Below are 18,586 nucleotides of genomic sequence, written 5' to 3'. Positions count from 1 at the left end.
TCTGGCTGATAGGGTGGTGTTGGATCACAGGCGGGGTTCCGTGGTCTCAGCGCTTTTCCAGCCTCGCTGATCCCGTGGTTCCGTGCACTCCCCGTCCCGCGGGTGTTGCGGACTCCGGGCGGGGCGGGCGCCGCYCCCGGGACTACAACTCCCAGCGGCCCCGGCGGCGCGCAGGCGCAGTGCGGAGCCGGCGCAGCGGGTGAGGCGGCGCGGCGGGAGCCGGCCCAGGGCCAGACAGCCCCGGTGCCACCGGGCTCCGCTCGGAACCCCCGCCGGTGGCTGCCMCGGGCGGGCTCGGGGGCTGTGGGGCAGAGGGGGTGGTGGAGAGGGGGGGTCTGTGTGTCCCGTGGGGTGAGGAGGGGGCTGTGGGCCTTGGCGTGAGGGGGAAGAGGCTGCCGGCTCGGTGTGGGGAGGGCTCACTGGCCCTGTGCCCCTGTCCAGACTGGGGACAGCCGGCAGGAATGGTGGGTTACGACCCCGAGGCCAAGTGCGTGTCCACGGCGGAGGCGGCTGCAGCGGGGTCAGCGTCTGGCTTGGTGACTCGGGTCCTTGTCAGCCCCTTGGATGTCCTCAAGATCCGCTTTCAGGTACCTGACTCGCGGCGTGCTCGGGAGCAGGGGTGGAAGAGCCTGTCAGGGAGCAGAGCTGATCCTGTCCTGGGTGAACAGGTCACTTGTGCGGCCAGAGAGCACTCAATCTGCTCGTCAGCCCTCACCTACGTTGTGTACAGGTTATGCAAGGAAGTAGGGCTATCTTGTGTCCACCACTTCTATTTATATAACTTAACTTGTTTGGGAATGGCATCTTGTGTTTCTTACAGTTTGCTTTTGTGAATGACTAAAACTATCTGACTGAATTTCATCATCATCCCTCCTGCTTATCTTTGTGTTCATGCAGGATTTTATTCTTTTAGAGCCTTTCATAGATAACATCCCAGTCAGATCTGGATGTGGTTCTGTGGGGAGGCAGAGTGTCATCCCTTAGCATTGGTTGGCTGACAGGATTGTGAATTCCTGAACTGGACACTTGAACGGTTGCAAGGTGAAATTGAAAATATTTTCTCCCTTTTCTTCCAGCTTCAGATCGAGCAGCTTTCCTCCAGAAACCCCACAGCCAAGTACCACGGCATCCTGCAAGCTGTGCAGCGCATCTTCAGGGAGGAGGGCTTGACAGCCTTCTGGAAGGGCCATGTTCCTGCTCAGTTCCTCTCTGTTGGCTTCGGAGCTGTTCAGGTGAGGGAACCAGGCATCATTTGGGTCGGTGTATTACACAGGATACTGCTCTGCTCCCTCAGGCCAGTTGTGTTGAGGAGTGGAAGGATATGTAGCTGGATAAAGCTGATGTGTAATTCCTTAGTTAACATTCCGTAACTTGTTGAACCTACTGGAGCACAACGAGACTAAACTGAGCTCTCTCTGTATCTGGTGTCATAGATAAGCCTTCTCTACTCCTGACACTTGGCTTAGCTGTTCAAGCCCCAAGCCTAAGCAGTTTTTTAGTCTTGTTCATGCTGTCACCSCAAGGGCTTGTTAGGAAGAAATCAGCAAAGCTGATGAGGGTGTTTTACACGGCGTTGTTATGCTTAATTTGTAAATATTAACAATATTAATGACAGTTTTAGGAGCAGTGGCTGAAAGGGTAAAGGACAGCATAACTGTAACATAGCAAACACTCTTCTGGATACATAGAGCATTCAAATGAGTTTATCGTGATTCTAAATGCAAGAATTAGGAGAAGTGTCAGAGACCAGAGTATCCCAAGCATTCCCTGGGCTGCTTAGTGATTTTTACACATTGCAAGTTGGGGAGGACTTTTGAAGGACAGAGAGAGAACTCTGTGAAAAGTGGGGACATGGAGCTCCTGGTGAAATGAGAGAGGAGTGGGAGATCTSTGTGAGTCATAAGGATCCACTTCCTGACCCGTGTGCTTTTGTTTCTGCAAGTTCATGGCATTTGAGAGCCTGACAGAAATGGTGCACAACGTCACCTCCTTCAACACCCGCGACTCCTTCGTGCACCTGGTGTGCGGGGGCCTGGCTGCCTGCACGGCCACGGTCGCAGTCCAGCCCGTGGACACGCTGCGCACTCGCTTCGCTGCTCAGGGGGAGCCAAAGGTGAGGCTCAGCATTCCATGCTGGAATTATCAGCCATAGCAGTAGCAATATTTCACGGGTCTGGAGATGCAGAAGTTTGAAAGCTCAGCCTGTGGGTTAAAATRAAGGAGCAGGTGGCTGTTACAGGCAGTGTTTGCACTGTTGCCAAGTTATCCTCTGTGCTATTGACGCAGATTTCTTAATTGTGTTTTGCTGCTTCTGATCCTGGCATGTGATCCAGAAAGAAGAAACTGTCCTTAACAGGATAACTTGATTTTCACTTTGGCTGTTGACCTTTTATAGAACTCGCTCTCCAGGCTCTTGAACATTCCATTTTTGAAACTTTCTAAGTGCTCAGAGTCGTGTTTAGATAATGATGGGGATGACACTTGAACCCAGGCACCTTTCACCTGTGTTTCATGTTCTTATTTACACAAGAGTTGGTCTCTGTACGCATTAGGTCTGTAATAATGAGAAAGATTTGTATCAGAGCCATTTCTGTATTTAGCCTGCAGGAGAATTGCAATATGATATGAATTCTGTTGCAGGAGTTAAGAGCTGTTAAAAGAAAAATAACCCTCTCTGTGGTCTCAGGACTCAGCTCTGTGCCCTGTTTCTTCTAAGTCACAAGGCTTAGCAGACAACACTGTGTGAGGGTGTGTACAATCACCTTGCACTTTCATCACTTTGTGCTGAAAGCAGTCAGTTGTATTTTGTGTGGTGAGAAATTCCTATTCCCATTACTGGGAAGTGACCTGACCTTTTGTTTTGCTGGTTTTAAGCCTGTTTCACTGGAGAGTCACTCARCCTCTTCATTGTTGCCCAGATCTACCCCAACCTTCGCCATGCAGTGATGACCATGTACCAGACAGAAGGRCCTCGGACTTTTTACAGAGGTTTAACCCCCACACTCGTTGCTATCTTCCCATATGCTGGTCTCCAGTTCTTCTTCTACAACATCCTGCAGCAGTTTTCCAAATGGGTGATTCCAGCTGAAGGAACGAACGGAGGTAGGAACTTGGGACAGTGATGTTTGCAGTTGGGAGAAAAAGAGGATGAATGCTGGTTTGGATGACAGGTGTAAGCTCCATTCTCAATCCTTTCACCCTTTTTGATACAATGTCTGAAAAGTGTCTCTATTTCCCACCTCTCATTCTTACTCCTGCACAGATACTGCCAAACTAAGTGCAGTGGAGTTTACAGACAGCTCCTCTTGTGGAATAACCGTGATGGAAATGGATGGATGGCAAAGTGAAGTGCCACAGGCCAGGGTGCTCCTTCTTGAACTGTGTCACGTTACTGATACTGTGGGAAGACAATGCTGGCATGATCATTCTCTGTTTCATTAGTGGTGTGGGTGATGCCTTAGGGATAGGACTCTTGGATTTCCATAGTAAATCTGCCTGCGCAGCTGTTAGAGGATTCATTTAGTCTAATTTAAAGCTGTCAGACTCTTGATGTTTTTATGTTGATTTCTTGCACCATTATAAGAGAACCTCACCCTGATGCAACCTGTGACCTTGACCATTCTAGATACCAATGCCTTCTTGAGAGAGAGGGATGTAGCATCAATGTGGTTTTGTTCCTCAATGGAATCTCTCCAGCAGAGGAATCGTCTTTTTCAGTATAATGTCTGCATATTTAATTTTAGATGGCAGAGGCTGATGGTGGTTTTGTGCTGGGAACTCATGTTTGTCAGGAAAAAGTTTAGCACAGGACTCATTTCCCTCAAGCCTCTGAAATCATCAGGCAGTGTCAGCTTGTGACATTCCAGTCCAGAATAAGTTGGTCTGAGCAATCAGGGGTGCAAGATTTCCAGTGACCAGTTTTACTGGGGGGAATGAAAACTTTTCCATCCATTGGCAGCAAGTCGTCTGGTGACTGGGGATTGGTTTTCTTTGAGCAGAGCAAAACCATAAGTCAGTGTAATGGACCAAGAGGAGCTGGTCCTCTGATTCCAGCATGTATTGTAAGCCTGACAAAATACAGATGAGATTCTTTGGCCCATACTATGCAGAAGAGGTGATATAACTTTAAAGGGCCTTTTTGACTTTACTTCCTGTGAAAAATGATTTTTAACTTACCTCTTAGGATCTTTAATCAGAATTCCCTGCTAATCCTCTTTTTTCCCTCCTTGCCATCCTTTTTGCTTTCTGCTTCTCAGGCAATGTTAAAAACCTTGTTTGTGGCAGCTGTGCTGGAGTCATCAGCAAAACCCTCACGTACCCTTTGGATCTGGTCAAAAAGCGACTGCAAGTGGGTGGCTTTGAGCACGCTCGGGCAGCCTTTGGGCAGGTGAGAAACGCTRGAAGTGATGGATTTTCATAAGTATGGAGCCAGTGCAGTGCACTGGAATGCAGTGACAGTCCACCAGTGGTACCTGTTGAGTTCATGTTTGGGTTGGGAGCTCCCACTGAGTGTTGCTCTCGTTTAATAAAGGGAATTTATGTGTGAATATATTGGGTTTRTTTTATGACACTGGCCAACATACCTGTGCTCTGGCTTCTCATCCCTCTCCATYAACTGGCTTGGAGCTGGGGATGAGTCAGGCAGGCAAAGGGGTTTTGATTTACTTTACTTTTCTAGTTGCAGCTTGGTATTTCTGATTAGGAACCACTTTACTATCAGAGGATGACACGGCCTCTGTGCTGGAGTCACCTGGTTGTCAGGTTCCTCTTCTGCAATTAATATTTTGACACAAGGAATAGGCACCAAATGTTCAGCATATATGAACTTACAATGTATGAGAATGCCGTGAAATTCATAACAAATTAAATATTCTGAGTTCTTTAGCACCATCGTTACCACCTTGAAATTCACTTAAATACAAATACAGATTTTTCAAGGAACTCTCTATTTTTGTGCCATGAAATGTGGAAATTTTCTGTTTTCTTTAAAATTCCTTGGATCTGAGAAGGAAATCATTCTGTACCCTAAGAAACTTGGGAAAGGATTTTCATGTCTCAGCCCATTGCACTGGATGTTTTTCCTCTTGCAGCAAGATACACAGTTTGTTCTTAACATTGTGTCACAAGATGTTAAACTTCACAGTGTGATCCGATGACATGCAGACAGCTAATTTGAAAACTTTCTAAGTGCTGTAGCTGTGTTTTCTTTCTGTCAGAAACTCAAAAATTGTCCCTTCTTAGAGAGTGAAGGGGGTGGAAAAGAGCAGTCACACAAGCTGAAATAATGACTTCACAAACCTGTGCCTTAAATTTAAAGTCATGCTGTTGTTGCATGCAGAGGTTTCACAGCTGTTCAATGAATGATSTGCATAAACCACTGCTAATGCTAAATATCTACATTTCCTCTATCCTGCTCTCTCTAAACTGTCTCTGAAACTCTCAGTTAGTTATAATATTATCCAGAAAGGCATCTCCAGGCTGCATGTCAAGATAATGTTTCTGTGGGATAGTTTGGGGATCTTTGTGGTTTTTTCCAGTTGTCCTGGGGTTTTCTTGTTTAACCTTGTTGCCATTCCTCTCCCAGGTACGGACATACRGAGGTTTCTTGGACTGTATGAGGCAGATCATGCGAGAGGAAGGCCCAGGTGGGTTCTTCAAGGGSCTCTCTCCCAGCGTGCTGAAGGCTGCCTGCTCCACCGGCCTTGTCTTCTTTTGGTACGAGCTGTTCTGCAGCCTCCTGTGYGCCCTGAAGGACCCCGAGAGCACAGGGAGGAAGGAAGGCTGAAAAGGACGTGTGTGGCTGCCTGCTGTYCTCCTCAGGAGGGGAGACTGATGGCCCTGCTCTGGCACGAGCGTGTTGGAAACAGCAGAGCTCCCAGAGCTGCCCCAGCCTGCRGGGAATCACCTCCTGGGACCAAGGAGAAGGAAACTGCAGTTCTGCTGGAGACACTGAGCTGCTTGGCTGGAAGCTGTTCAACAGAGCGCTTTTCTTCTGTCTCCTCTCATATCAGTGCGCATTTAGTGGGGAGAGGGGAACCAACAGACCACTTGTAGCAATGCCTGTGCTCTGACAAGGCACCCAGTAAAGAGGGTGAATCCCTGAGCTTGCCCTGGATCCCAGAGAGGGGATCCTGGCCCAGCCTAGTGCTGTTTAACCAACCAAACACCACTTCTAGCACTGCATCTGCACAGCTTTATTCCCTTGCTCTGTGCCTGCTGTTGGCACCAGATTCTTATCTCTGTGTTCTACAGGTCRCTCTGTCCTGCTGATGTGAAGTCAAGTAAAGCCACGTTAGTGCACAGACCCTCAGTTTTCCTTTGCTTTGCTGCCAGCTGCTGCTCCTTGGTCACCACTTGCTGGCTGTGCATTCTGTCATCTTAAACACAGCATTTTCTCTGATCGTGCTGGACCAGATTTGTTCTTCCCTTAACTCCAGTGAGCTTGATCRTATCTTGAATTCCTATTTCTCTTCCTGGGTGTTGGGCCATACATCTCTTAGGGGTTTGCATTGCCTCACTCACACTTTTTCCAAGCAAACCTGCAGATTAAGMGCCCCACTCTGAGGGGATTCAACGCACAAACCCAGTTATTACTTCAGGGTTCTTTTCTTTAMAGCAGTGAGCAAACAAATGCTGTATAGAGTTAAGAAATATTTAGTCTAAGTTGAAATAATGAGGGGAAAGTCCTGTGGAAACTAATAATTTTTTAATTATTATTTATTGAATAGCACCTTTGAATATGTATAGCACATCTTTCTATAGTGGCCTCAAAACATTTCAGAACCTCAGTCGTACAGTGGTGCCAGCAGATGAAAATGTTTTGACAAGATTTGCTGAAGTGAAAGGAATGAACATCAAATGGGAATTGGTTGGCTGAGCGTGTTGCTTCACATGGGTGATTGAATTAGAGATGGAGGAGTGTTTTTCTGGAGTTTCGAAGGTTTTATGAGTGGTTGAAAAACCCAGCGAAACAATCTACCAACAACTCTGATTTATGTAACAGTGGAAAAGAGGAAAATTACTTTCTTCCTCCTGKTTTTTTCTGTGTTTTTTCAAGCCAAGTAGGGTGTGGTTGGACTGTGTGGAAGGCAGAATTCCCAGCCCTGCCGTACAAAAGCACGTTAGTCATCTGAAGGGTGGATAGGGCAGAGCACTGCAGTTATTTGRAGGGTGGTTTGATGGTTCTTCTCTTAACACAGAGCTTTTCCCATTTCTTTTGCAGTATTCAGGGTGTTAATCCCAAATGGTCTGGCCAAATTCCAGCCTGACCAATTCCATTCCATTGACGCAACTTCTCCTGGCGATTTTGAGCATATCAGCATTGCTGACTTATCCTGAGCTATTGTGAGAGGCTGTTTTTAAAGAACAGCTGTTTCACTGGTGGCTGAGGTATCTGGAGAAATTCCTTGCAAGCCCAGGCCAAATAACTTYGTGTCTGCTGTGCATTTGAGATCTTGGAGTGCAAAGTGGCCATTTCACTGCAGGTGGCTGAGAGCTGCGTAAAATTAAGTTCATTGAGCAGTGTCTGTGTCAGGCAGGAGCCCAATATGTGAGTCTTAAAGAGGGAGTGTGAGCTGCATATTCTCTAAAAACGGTAGTTCTGTTTAGAGGAGACAATGCAGGAAATGTGGAATGAAGTTTCTTCAAGTGCCTCAGTCCTATTGGCATTTTCCTGTGTTATTTAGGGTCTTCTGAGGTTCCTCAAAATCTTGACAATGTTTAGCCTTTGTTTATTGTTCACCTGTTGTTCTTGGAAAGACATCATAAGGAGTAATGAACTCAACCTCATTACATCCTTCTGAGGGAGAGAAATGTCTCCTTTCAAAACAGACACAAACGAGTTGGGTTTGTTATTGTCTTTTGTTGCTGGTGAGAGGAATGGCGTCATGATTAGCAGGGRCAGGCCACAGCAGAAAATGTTCAGTGCTGACCTAGGCTTCCTTAGGAAATGGGGACTCATCCATCCTGTCTAAACATTGCAAGACTTGTTTTCCACTTTATGTCAAAGAGCTGCTGTTAAACTGCACAAAATAGGGGCAAACTGGATGAGAACTGAGCCGTAAGAAAGAACAGGAAGGTCTGTGCTCTGCTAAGGTGGTGTTCCTTGAGTGTATTATGGAGTTTGGGGTGATCCAGGCATGGCAGCCTGGCCCATGGAGAGTATGGGGCAGCTTTTCCTCTCTGGAGTAGTTTTCCCCTCCATTCTGTATTAAGTTTGTCTCCACCCAACAGATGGCAAAGCTGGAGTTTAAGTTGTGCCTGTCTGGCCAGGCTGTAGAAGAGACACTCCCTGGTCAGAGAGAGAGCTTTGGGCTGTGAGTCACAAATGTTGCAGGCCCGTAAAGGCATCTGGGCTTCCATGAGGGGGAGAAAGACATGACAACCTCAACAATATCAGGAGCTGTATCCAGCAGTTGCTTCATCTCTCAGCTCTGATCAGCAGCATCTGTCCCTCATAGATTCCTCATGTGCGCTTTGCTGGGGAAAGGACCATAAGAGGAATGAATGTTGTTTTCYCTTTGGGATTGAGGCTGAATGAAGCACTAGGAGGACAGGTCTTATTTCTCCTGCTGCTYTGGCAAAACACACTATTAGGAGCTAAATTTCTTAGAATTAGAGAGCAGGAGATGGGAGAGATCCGTGTCACCTTGTTTTCCCATGTGCTGGGACAGATTTCCTCTTGGAAGCTGCGTGCTCCCGTTCAGTGTGAAGTGACTCGAGGCGGCGAGTGCCTCGCTGTGAGACTTGGCCGATTTTGGCCGCTGGGATTTCTTTCCAAGCTAATCCTATCACCAGGGATTTGCCTGCAGTTCACCTCACAAGCTGCTCAGCAGTTACGTTTGTTTTCTTCCAGTGCCTTTTACCAYCAGAACGTCCAAAAGCTCCTTAGCAGGCAGAGCACTGGCGAGGAGTTGTGCCGTGGTTGTTTGTGGTTTCACCATGGCACTGACCGGACTCRGACATGCAAGATCTGTGAGGACAACGCTGTTTCCTGCAGTGCTGACTGGCTCACCGAGTTCCTAGGACAGTCCTGTTCTCAGGRTGCCCATCCAGAGTTGCACAGCATCATTTTTGACAACAAATGAATGTTTTACAGTCAGAACTGGAATGGATCGTATTTAATTAGGATTTAAGTTTCTCTTGTGATGTAGAAACTGTAACTGTGGCATTTTGCTGTGTTGTCTGAGTGGATCTTTTGCAGCTGCTGTTTTCTGAAAGCATCCGAGCACAACATACGCAGTGGGTGCCTACCTTTGAGACAAGGTACATTAAATATTTTGTTATGCACTTGTCTGGCTGCAGTTGGTTTATTCCTTTCCTCTGACTGCCTGTGCTGGACCCTGCAGGAACATTGTGGCCCTCCTGCTGCCTGAAATGGAGGATAATGAAGGTCCAGAGCGTGAGGCAACAGAAGCCATTTGGATTTCCCTTCTCATTATTGTGTGTGCTCCTCAGCAGTAGGCACAACTGTACCCTCTGTCGGGTATTGCTATTGAGAACTGCACCAAAAGGGATCAGCCAAGGGGGATTTGTGCAGCTCAGTCCCACTGCTGTGTCCTAGAGGGGCTTTTGGAGCTCTGGTGGAAAATCCTGAGCCTCACATCCTCGATGCGTGAGTTCAGGCTTCATATCCAGCCAGGCCAAGCAGTGCTACAAAAAATGTTCCGAACAGTTCTTTTCAGCTGTTCCCTGGTTTTAGCAGCCTGGCTGCTCTGCTGTGAATGCTTCACACCCTGAGGGGTCTTCCCTTGTGAAATGGTTGGGATTTGAGAGGAAAAACGTGAAGTGTGTTATACTGTACTCAGCTCTTGTTGCAGGGCATTGCTTTAGTGCATCTCCCCTTTACTGACTTTTTTTCTATGCTTTTTTTATACCACTCGTCTGCAGCCTGCCCTGACCCCGAGGGGAGGGCGGATTCACGCCGTTGTCACCCGGAAAGCGCCGGGAGAGCCCCGTGGGGGACCGGGACAGAGAGGTGAGTGCTGCCCGCGACCCGCCGGCGGAGAGGGGCCCGGAGGAGCAGCGACCGTGCCCGGGGAGTGTGTGGGGGGAACCCGGGGGGCAGCCGGCCGTGCCTGAGGGTGCCCAGGGGAACGGGGACAACCGGCCGTGCCCGGGGGGTGTCTGGAGGGGCAGCGGACCGTGCCTGGGAGAGCCCGGGGTGTGCCCGGGAGTTCCCCAGGAGCAGCCGGCCGTGCCCGGGCTCAGCCCGCCGTGCCCCGGCGCTCGCAGGCGGTGGCGCTGCCGCCGCTGCCGCCGCTCTCCCGCCCGTCCCGGCCCGTCCCTCCCCCGGCTCGGGCGAGGAAATGACCTAAGAGGAAACCTGGGCTGTGCCGGAGGGCGCGGGGCCCGGGACGTGCCGGCGATGCCCCGGCGGCCGGAGGACACAGCGGGGGCGGCCGGCAGGTCGGTGGGGMTGCGCCCGGCTCCCCCTGCCCTGCCCGGGGCAGAGCGGGGCTGCTTTCCCCGGGATCCGCCTCTGCCTCCGTCCAGAGGCCCTTGGGCTTGTGCCAGCCGCGGGGCTGGAGCGACGGGAGGCAGCGGAGGGGGTTCCTGGGGGGCTCCGGTGGTCCAGGTGCCCCGGGCCAGAAGCGTCTAGGCGCCGGGGGTTCCACCTGCGGCTCGGCGGGGATGGGGTGGGGGTCCCGAGGGGTGGTAGAGCCCCTCGGACAGGTAATATGGGGTGGCAGAGGAGACTCCCTGCTCTTCTCCCTCTCCTTRTAGTGGCCAGGACTTGTCCAGCCCATCCTGCCAGGTGTGAGCCCGCACGTCACAGGTGTCCTGGCACCTGAGCTGGTGCATCACCGGCAGATGGAGGGTGCTGACCCCAACCGTGTCAGTCCCCGGGACAGCTCGTCCTGCAGGGCCAGTGGCAGAGGAGCAGTCGGTACCCACATTTGCCCCATGTCCCCAGCCCCTCAGACAGCGCGGTGCTGGCAGCAGGGTCTCTAGTGCAGACGAGGCATGGCTGGCTYGGTGTCCACACGCTGTGGTTTGCTCTGGGCGGGTTTGTGGTTTGTTTGGCACAGCAGTTCAAGGCAGCCGTGGCTGTCCCAGGGAGCCGTGGGGACAGACGCTCCGGGAGCGGGGCTGGGCGGYGGTGGCACAGACGCTGCCAGACGGGCTCGGGCACTTCCCGCTGTGCTGCGTGAGGTTCTGAGCTCTCGCCGGGCACTTTCTGCGTGGAGATACTGTCGGTGGGACACGGGACTGCTCCACTGGCACTGCAGCATGGCATGAGTGCAGGAGCAGAGAGAGGACAGGCGTCTGGAAGGCGTTTGCCAACCAGGCWTGGCACGGAGGGCACCCAACTGCTTGTGAATTCACCTGGGAAAGAAACCTTTTGTGCCCGTCCCAGGGTAGGTGAGAGCTTTGGATGTGAGAACAGCTCGGCAGGCTGTCACCCCCGTGGGGCTGCCCTCTGCTCTGAGTTACTGTTGTGCTGTGTGTGAGGGGAATGCCCACCGTACCTGTCCCATGCCCCYAAAGGCTCTTGGGCTTTGATCTGGSTAKGGACCTCTTTGCAGAGAGGAGTGAGTAATTGCCGAGGAATTTTGATGAGCTGGCAAAACTCATTTGGCCGATTGCCTTCTCCTGTTTGTGCTGCCGGTCTGGCCAGCCCCAGCATTTCACATCCAGCAGATCCTCTGGTGTGCGAGTCAAAGCAAGCCCTTCCTCTCTGCGCCGTGCGTACCCTTTTGCTGTCTCTGCTGTGTCACGAAGCAGAAGAAAATCAATCTAGAGGTTATTTAGGAGCACTGTTGGTGCTGCAGGAGCAGTGCTTGACTGCAGAGGGAYGAGATGGGAGCTGTTGCAGTTGGGGATTTGGTTCTGAGTTTGCTGTGTCGTGCTGTGAGCTGAGGGAGCCTGTCTGTGGTGAAGGAGAAGTGCTCTGGTAAGCGTGTGTTCAATGCTTTTGTGCTGGCTTTGGTTCTTCCCCGGCTTTTGTATGAAAGCAGCTGAATTGGTGTTTTAAAGGCCCAAGGGAGCAATGTGTGCTTCCCTGTGATACAGCCACGGGGAAGCATTCTAAGGTGATATAGGTATATTTTGGRTCTGCTTTGTCTGTAACATGTTTCTCATACCAGAAAAATACAGAAGTTTTGAACATGAAGTTCTATCCTAGGCTGATGTGGGAGTGAGGATTTTCTTGGCTCTAGGGCTGGAATTGATGCCCTAATAACAGGAATTTCCTTGGGGTGAGGAGTGGTCAGGAAAACAGCCTGTTCTCCAGCACTACCTGGGATTTGCTGAATGGCAAATGGTGGAGGTTTCCCTCTCTGTCCAACTAAGCCCTGTGTGCTCTTTCCACAGGGACTGTCACTAACTCATCATTGCCCTAACTCTCGCCCTCGGAGGACACCAGTCATGGGGGAAACAGGCAAAGAAGAGTACAAAATACAGTCCTTCGACTCTGAGACTCAGAAGCTGCTGAAAACAGCCCTCAAAGGTCAGCAGGTTTTGATGAACACCTTTGCCACGTGTCGTTTCTGCACTATTTAACAGGATTGTACTGGGCCCTTGATTGCTTTCCACATACCCCAAAGCAACTGGGAGCCAAAGAGGGCTGGGTCCCGACAGTATTTCTCTTCTCTGCAGACCCCAGCAACGTGGACCTGGAGAAAGTGGCCAATATTATAGTGGACCAGTCCCTCAAAGACTGCGTGTTCAGCAAGGAGGCCGGGCGCATCTGCTACACCATCATCCAGGTGAGAGCTTGTGTCTGGGCAGAGAAGCACCTGGGCTGTGTAGTGTGGGTTTTCCCTTGGCTGGGCCAAAAAGAGCTTTGTCCCAGCCCTGTGCTCTGACCCCTTGGCCACCTTTCCTCTCCTGTCACTTGCCTCAGGCAGTGGCAGCATCCAGAGGAGCAGGCCAGCACAAGCAGTGAGTTGCAGCTTTTCTGCCTCTTAGGGAATCACAGGAGTGTATGTGTGGTTCTGCATCCTCTAGCACCCATTTCATCCCTCCATCCTGCTTTTTCTGGGCTTGTAGGCAGAGAGCAAACAAGTTGGCCAGAGCATCTTCCGGAGGAGCCTGCTGAACCGGCTGCAGCAGGAGTACAAGGACAGGGAGGAGCTGCGCACCCGCTCGCTCCAGGCCTGGATCTGCTACGTCACCTTCATCTGCAACATCTTCGACTACCTGAGGGTGAGGAGACAGAGCAGGAGCACCCAGCTGCTGCTRCCTGGGGTGCCAGAAGAGCCTGAGCATCCCAGGATACCAGGGCAGGGGTGTTGGGTGGATGTTTTACAGAGCCCCAGGGCTGTGGGGGCCAGGGCTGGTGCTACCTACAGACAAGCAGCAGGCTTGGAGAGGCAGAGTCTTCAGGAACAGAGTCACAAAGTCTCAGCTTCCTCATTGGGTACCTGGTGTTTGAAATCCCCTCATTTGCCTACTCCCAGATGTCCCAGATTGGACTGGTTTAGTTGCTGTGGGGTTTGCTGATGGAATTTGTCTTCAGGCCTTTGTGCACTGTGTGAACTTGAATTTCTGCTTGCAGCCGATGTCAAAATGATGCAAGTAGAGCYGCAGGCAGGAAAAATGCTGTTGGAACAAGTGTATTTCCCATGACTACCTGCTTACATTTAAAAATAGATGTTTTTTACATCATTTGTTCAGCTCCTCTGGTTCCTGGAGACTCGAATGTCTGATCTCTGATGTAAATCCCACTAATACAGCACAACTAAATCCTGCTCCCTTCTCCTTTGGAGAGCAGCAAGGGAATAACTATTTAAAATAGCTGCAGACTGTTTTCTGGCTGCAGGCTGGCAATCCTCTCTCCTTGCAGGTGAACAACATGCCCATGATGGCTCTRGTGAACCCAGTTTATGACTGCCTGTTCCGGCTGGCACAGCCCGACAGCCTGCAGAAGGAGGAGGAGGTGAGTGCAGGGAAGAGCTGCTGATGTGCCTCTTGTCCTGCCAAGGACCTGTGAAAAGCACAGCCCTGGGGGTGCAGAGGAGCCTCCATTGCTTTGTGCTCAGCCATCTGCTCTTCCTTCTGAAGGTAGACTGCTTGGTCCTGCAGCTCCACCGCATTGGTGAGCAGCTGGAGAAGATGAATTCCCAGCGGATGGAYGAGCTCTTCTCCCTCCTCCGAGATGGTTTCCTTCTGCAGGAGGGGCTCAGCTCCCTGTCCCAGCTCCTGCTGCTGGAGATCATCGAGTTCCGGGCTGCTGACTGGAAGATGACGGACGCTGCCCAGAAATATTATTATAGCGAAGTGACGGATTAACCTCCCGCAGCAGAGGAGGAGAGATCYGGAACCTTCACCAGCAAGCTTTGTACTAAGTTGGAATTTTTCACATTGATTTTCTAGCACTTCCTGTAAATAGGATTTATACTGGCTAGAGCTTTCTGTGCACCTCCTGTCAGATGCAGCTGGTGCTGGTCTTTGGAGGCTCACAGTGGTGGGAAGGGCACACTTAACCCAGCACGTTCTCCCACTGATTTTGTCTTAATATTGGGCTGCTGCCAGCAAAGGGCTCGGGAGGCTTCTAGCTCACACCAGCATTTTCTGAGTGTTAAAGAAAGCACAGTTTAGGCCGAGAACATTTTGCTTCACCCCAAAGCCAGCAGAGCTGTGGGAGGCAGTGTGGAAATCTCCCAGCTCAGGTTGTGCCTGGTTCTCTGGGACAGGTCACAGAACACACCGTGGCCTCACTAACAGCTCAACCAAGTGCTGTTTTTCCCAGACTCCTTCCAGCATCTGGCTGCACCTGCATGCACACAGCCTCTCCCACAGCCAGGAACACCTGCCACGGGGCAGCCTGCGACAGGAGAGGTCCATGAGCACATGTAGGAACGGGTTTTATAGGTTTTATATAATAAGTCACTTTTTTCAGAATTTTGCAAGTTTCAGCTAGGGTATGTTTCTTATAAGAATGGGAGAGGAAGAACTTAAAAAAATAGTCTATTGAAGGATTTTTTTCTAATAAAAGTTTTCCACTAACATGTGCCCTGCTTTCTCCCTACGCAGCTGCTGAGCTCTGAGCAATACTGAAGGGTTGCTCCTGACTGAAGCCCTAAGGCTGTGATAATTCAATTTCTGCTCCAGTGTAGGGCCTCGGGGCTGTACACAACCCGGGCAGCTGGAGCAACAGAAACAAAGGGCTGGAATCAGGAAACCTTTCCCATAAAACTGGTTTTATTTCTCGTTAACATTCACATCAAATCTGTGCAGACAATGTTGCTGATGATCAGAACTAAAAATCGAAAAGGGCCTTTTATTGCCCATGGTACCAATCCCTCTAAGGCTGGTTATGCTGTGGAAGAGGATCCAGCTCTGCTCKTAGCTTAGTGCAGCCAAAAACATTGCTGATTTCTAGAGCAGAGAGACTTGCAGATCCCCAGGAAACAGGTAAGTGAAAGATGGTTTTGTTTAGCGCTGCTGTAAGAAAAACATCTAAGGCTTGTCTTCACAGGGAAGTGATTATGAAATAACTGGAGCATCCCTGCTGGGGCCAGTAACTCAGCTTCCCCTTCCCCCATCCAACAAGCACAAAGAAAAACAACCTTGTGGGGCTCATGTGAGCTTTCCTGGGTTAGATGAGAAGCTGCCTGTGAGGGATGTTCCACCTTTCCCTCTCCCAGGCTGGCAGCCCTGCAGCTCTGCTCCCAGGCCATGGCAGCGTGTCCTGTGCAGGGTCCCTACCACCAGCGGAAATGGGCGTACGCCCGGTTGGCCTCTGCCATCTTGTGCAGGACGTGCTTCTTCTTGATGACRGGCCCCTCGTTGTTGAAGGCCAGGAGCAGCTCCTGGGAGAGCTTTTCTGGCATCATCGTCCGGCGGTGCTTGTTCTCCCTGCACTCGGTGATCAACCACTTCATGGCCAGGAAGCGCTTCCGATTGTCCGTCAGCGGGACAGGCACCTGGGGAAGGGTTCAACCAAAGCAATTATCAGCAACTGCTCCTCCCCAGCAGCCACAGCAGCAGCAGCTGGCACCTGCAGGGGTTCACTGTGCTGCTCTCTGCATCCAAACCCACTCCTGACAGCTCATCGCTGCCAATTCTCTGCTCTGTCCATAGGAACTGCTACCAAAATGGAAATTCTGGCCTGTGTGGGAGCTGGATCCAGGCTGGTTTGTGTGAGCAGAGATGGGAGATGGTSACCCCATCCCTGCATGGARTACAGWGAAGTCACAGAATCACARAATGATTTAGGTTTGTAGGGAYCTTAAAGATCATCTCATTCCAAATGCCTCCACATCTCACCTCTCCTTCAGGCACCAAGGGCTGCAGAGCCTGTACTCAGAGACMGGTTCTGCTCATGTTTTAAAGATCACACTGGATCTAGGTGATGCTTTTTGCCATGCTGACCTCCCCCAGGCCTTGGGATGTGTCCCCAAGCAACATSAGGCAGTGGAAAGGATGGGACTGGTAGTCCAAGGACTGCCTTTTCTTTTGCTAATGATCTCTGTCTCCTTGGAAAATACTTGGTGGWTATTTTTCCAGACATCTAGTCAGAGAAAGAGACTGCTGATTAATGGCTGGACTTATCTTAGAAGTCTTTTCTAACCTTAGTGATTCTGTAACAGGGGAGTTACCATAGGTGGGGATCCTGATCTTGGGTGCTATTTTAACCAATTGGCTCTTTCTAAGGAGAGGAAATCTTGATCTGAAGGGGTGGAAACCAGTTCATCTGCCTCCCTAGKTAACTGTCTCCCAACACCACCCAGATGTGCTCCCATCCCCCCTTCTCACCTGGTATGTTTTGCCTCCTCTGGTGATGCTGCTGAGCCCGATGATGGGCTGGCAGTTCTTCAGAGCCTGGTGGAAAATGGTGTAGGGGTTGCACTCAATTGCYTCCTTCTCATTTTCTGGAGCTTTGTGGTACTTCTCCAGCTGCTTCCTCTTAATGGCCTCTAGAGTCTTGGGACAAAGGCAAGAAARGAGACAATGCAGAGCAGATGGATTCTCCACTCAGTTACTGTGAGAAGGCTCAAAGTTATGTCATCTAAGTGGCACATTTGTGGGACTTCACRAGCAAGTTATAAACAAGATAAGATGCTGGAAAGATGATCTTTAGAGAAAATTATGCTTTTAAGAGTATTCTCTGAGTTTATGCAGTACAGAAGGACACAGACATACCGGAGGGTGGAAAGAGAAGGCTCCCCATGAAGCTGTCACCTAGTTTGTGAGCTGAGGAAGCTGGGGCAATGTACCCCTTATCAAACAAATTCTGGTTTATCAGAGGAATCGTGCTGAGAGCAACATGTGGCAGAGGAAAACACACCAGGACCGCACAGATGGACCACCTAAGTTCTGGAAATTCCCAATTCTAGTGGGTTTGACATCCCAGCCTTCCATTTTGTCTTGTTTTAACATAATAGTGAGAAGAAACATGARTTCTTACCTGAGACATGAGGCTTCTGGCCAGCACTTTATTTCCATTCTTCATCATCATATTGGTGAATTTRCTGTAAACACAAAGTCAGATGGGGTCTGATATGAATTCTGATTTTATCACCCACAGGAATAAACCCCCCCACCCCCCTCCCTTTGTGTTGTTCCCATGGTTAAATGTGGGTGCTGCCAGATCTGCTGTAATTATCTCTAATCACTGTAGGACAATGGACTGGTTGATGGGAAAAGATTAACCCAGAATAAAGGGATTGTGCTGTAACAGGAGGCAATGAGCAGATGAAGGYCGAGGATGGCAGCACAGCTCCCAGGCATTTTTGGAGAGAGGAGGAGCTGCTGCTTTCTCTGACCTGACCATGGGATCGCTGAACACGGAGCTGGAGAGAGTGGGAGGAGCAGCTTTGATGGGTCGAACAGCCTTAAGCTCCATTTGTTCCCTTTCCTCTTCAGTCAGCTTCTCCGGAGGTTTCTGATACAATTCCTTGTTCACTTCTGGCTCCAGGTAACTGGSATCGTAGCGGCTCCATCTCACCGGCATGATCCTGCAAGGAACAAGAGAAGGGGCTGTAACCCAATGCACGTATGGTGACAGGGATGTAGGGATGTCGAGATGTGAACACGCCTCAAAAAGGACATGTTAGATGTGAAAGACACCTCGTGGCAGTGGGGCAAGCAGCTCAGTGCGGGATTCTATCTTTTTTTCCACTGTTTCTGTGGCCAGGAATTGGAAGCGTCTGCCCAGGGAGGCGGTGGAGTCACCRCCCCTGGAGCTGTTCAGGAGGCGTTTGAACCCCCTGACGTGGTTCAGTGCTAAAGTGGCAGTGTTGGGCGGRCGGTCGSACTGGTTGACCTYAAAGGTCTCYTCCAACCGTGATAACCCCATCCCTGTACGATCCCGGCACAAACAGGCGGGCGCCCTCTCCGTGTGCTCCCGGAGCGCTGCACGCTCCCCCCACACCATTCACGTGCTCCCGCTGAGCCACCCCCTGCTCTCCCCCCGCGCTGCCCGTTTTCCCCCGGTGGGGAACAGCCCCCAGAGTTTCCCGTGCGCCCCGGGGAGCCCCCCGGCCCGTGTGGCCGCTCACCGGGGCAGCCAGGCCCGCAGCCTCCGGCTCAGCCCCACCGCGCTGGGCGCCGCCATCTTCCCTGCGCGCGCCGCCGCCCGGGGCGGGGCCAGCCCGGCTGGGGGCGTGGCCAGCGTGAGCCCCGCCCCCTGCGCGCC

General features: G+C 50.9%; 3 protein-coding genes across 6 annotated transcripts; 2 read left to right on the top strand and 1 right to left on the bottom strand.

The window, feature by feature from the left end:
- Positions 1-154: 154 nt before the first annotated feature.
- On the top strand, positions 155-12,376 carry SLC25A19 (solute carrier family 25 member 19). 3 transcript variants are annotated; one of them, XR_008966321.1, is made up of 8 exons: positions 359-587; positions 1,077-1,232; positions 1,943-2,113; positions 2,919-3,102; positions 4,257-4,387; positions 5,585-9,264; positions 9,889-9,976; positions 12,316-12,376. XR_008966321.1 is itself a non-coding variant. In XM_057381396.1 (7 exons), the coding sequence occupies exons 2-7, from the start codon at positions 462-464 to the stop codon at positions 5,783-5,785; spliced, it is 969 nt and encodes a 322-aa protein (XP_057237379.1). In that variant the 5' UTR covers positions 155-199; positions 442-461; the 3' UTR covers positions 5,786-9,425. The 3 variants fall into 3 exon arrangements, 1 of the variants encoding a protein (XP_057237379.1); XM_057381396.1 differs by lacking the exons at positions 9,889-9,976; positions 12,316-12,376 and adding an exon at positions 155-199 and having other exon boundaries at positions 442-587; positions 5,585-9,425; XR_008966322.1 differs by lacking the exons at positions 9,889-9,976; positions 12,316-12,376 and adding an exon at positions 9,348-9,425.
- Positions 12,366-14,388, top strand: MIF4GD (MIF4G domain containing). Of its 2 annotated transcripts, none has more exons than XM_057381398.1 (5): positions 12,366-12,451; positions 12,601-12,710; positions 12,994-13,149; positions 13,790-13,882; positions 14,008-14,388. In XM_057381398.1, exons 1-5 carry the CDS (start codon positions 12,370-12,372, stop codon positions 14,233-14,235), a joined length of 669 nt encoding a protein of 222 aa, XP_057237381.1. In that variant the 5' UTR covers positions 12,366-12,369; the 3' UTR covers positions 14,236-14,388. The 2 variants fall into 2 exon arrangements, with proteins under 2 accessions (XP_057237381.1, XP_057237380.1); XM_057381397.1 differs by having other exon boundaries at positions 13,790-13,886; positions 14,012-14,388.
- A 731-nt stretch (positions 14,389-15,119) lies between these two features.
- On the bottom strand, positions 15,120-18,533 carry MRPS7 (mitochondrial ribosomal protein S7). Its single transcript, XM_057381399.1, has 5 exons — positions 18,450-18,533; positions 17,715-17,906; positions 17,357-17,420; positions 16,705-16,872; positions 15,120-15,872 (listed from the first exon to the last, which is right to left on the bottom strand). The coding sequence occupies exons 1-5, from the start codon at positions 18,503-18,505 to the stop codon at positions 15,651-15,653; spliced, it is 702 nt and encodes a 233-aa protein (XP_057237382.1). The 5' UTR covers positions 18,506-18,533; the 3' UTR covers positions 15,120-15,650.
- Between the last annotated feature and the right edge of the window lie 53 nt (positions 18,534-18,586).

This window comes from Malurus melanocephalus, unplaced genomic scaffold (genome assembly GCF_030028575.1).
Source record: "Malurus melanocephalus ecotype Western Australia unplaced genomic scaffold, MMel_1.1 scaffold_509, whole genome shotgun sequence".
Taxonomy (NCBI): domain Eukaryota; kingdom Metazoa; phylum Chordata; class Aves; order Passeriformes; family Maluridae; genus Malurus; species Malurus melanocephalus.
The sequence above is the reverse complement of the archived record's forward strand: the minus strand, read 5'-3'. Positions and strand labels throughout refer to the sequence as shown.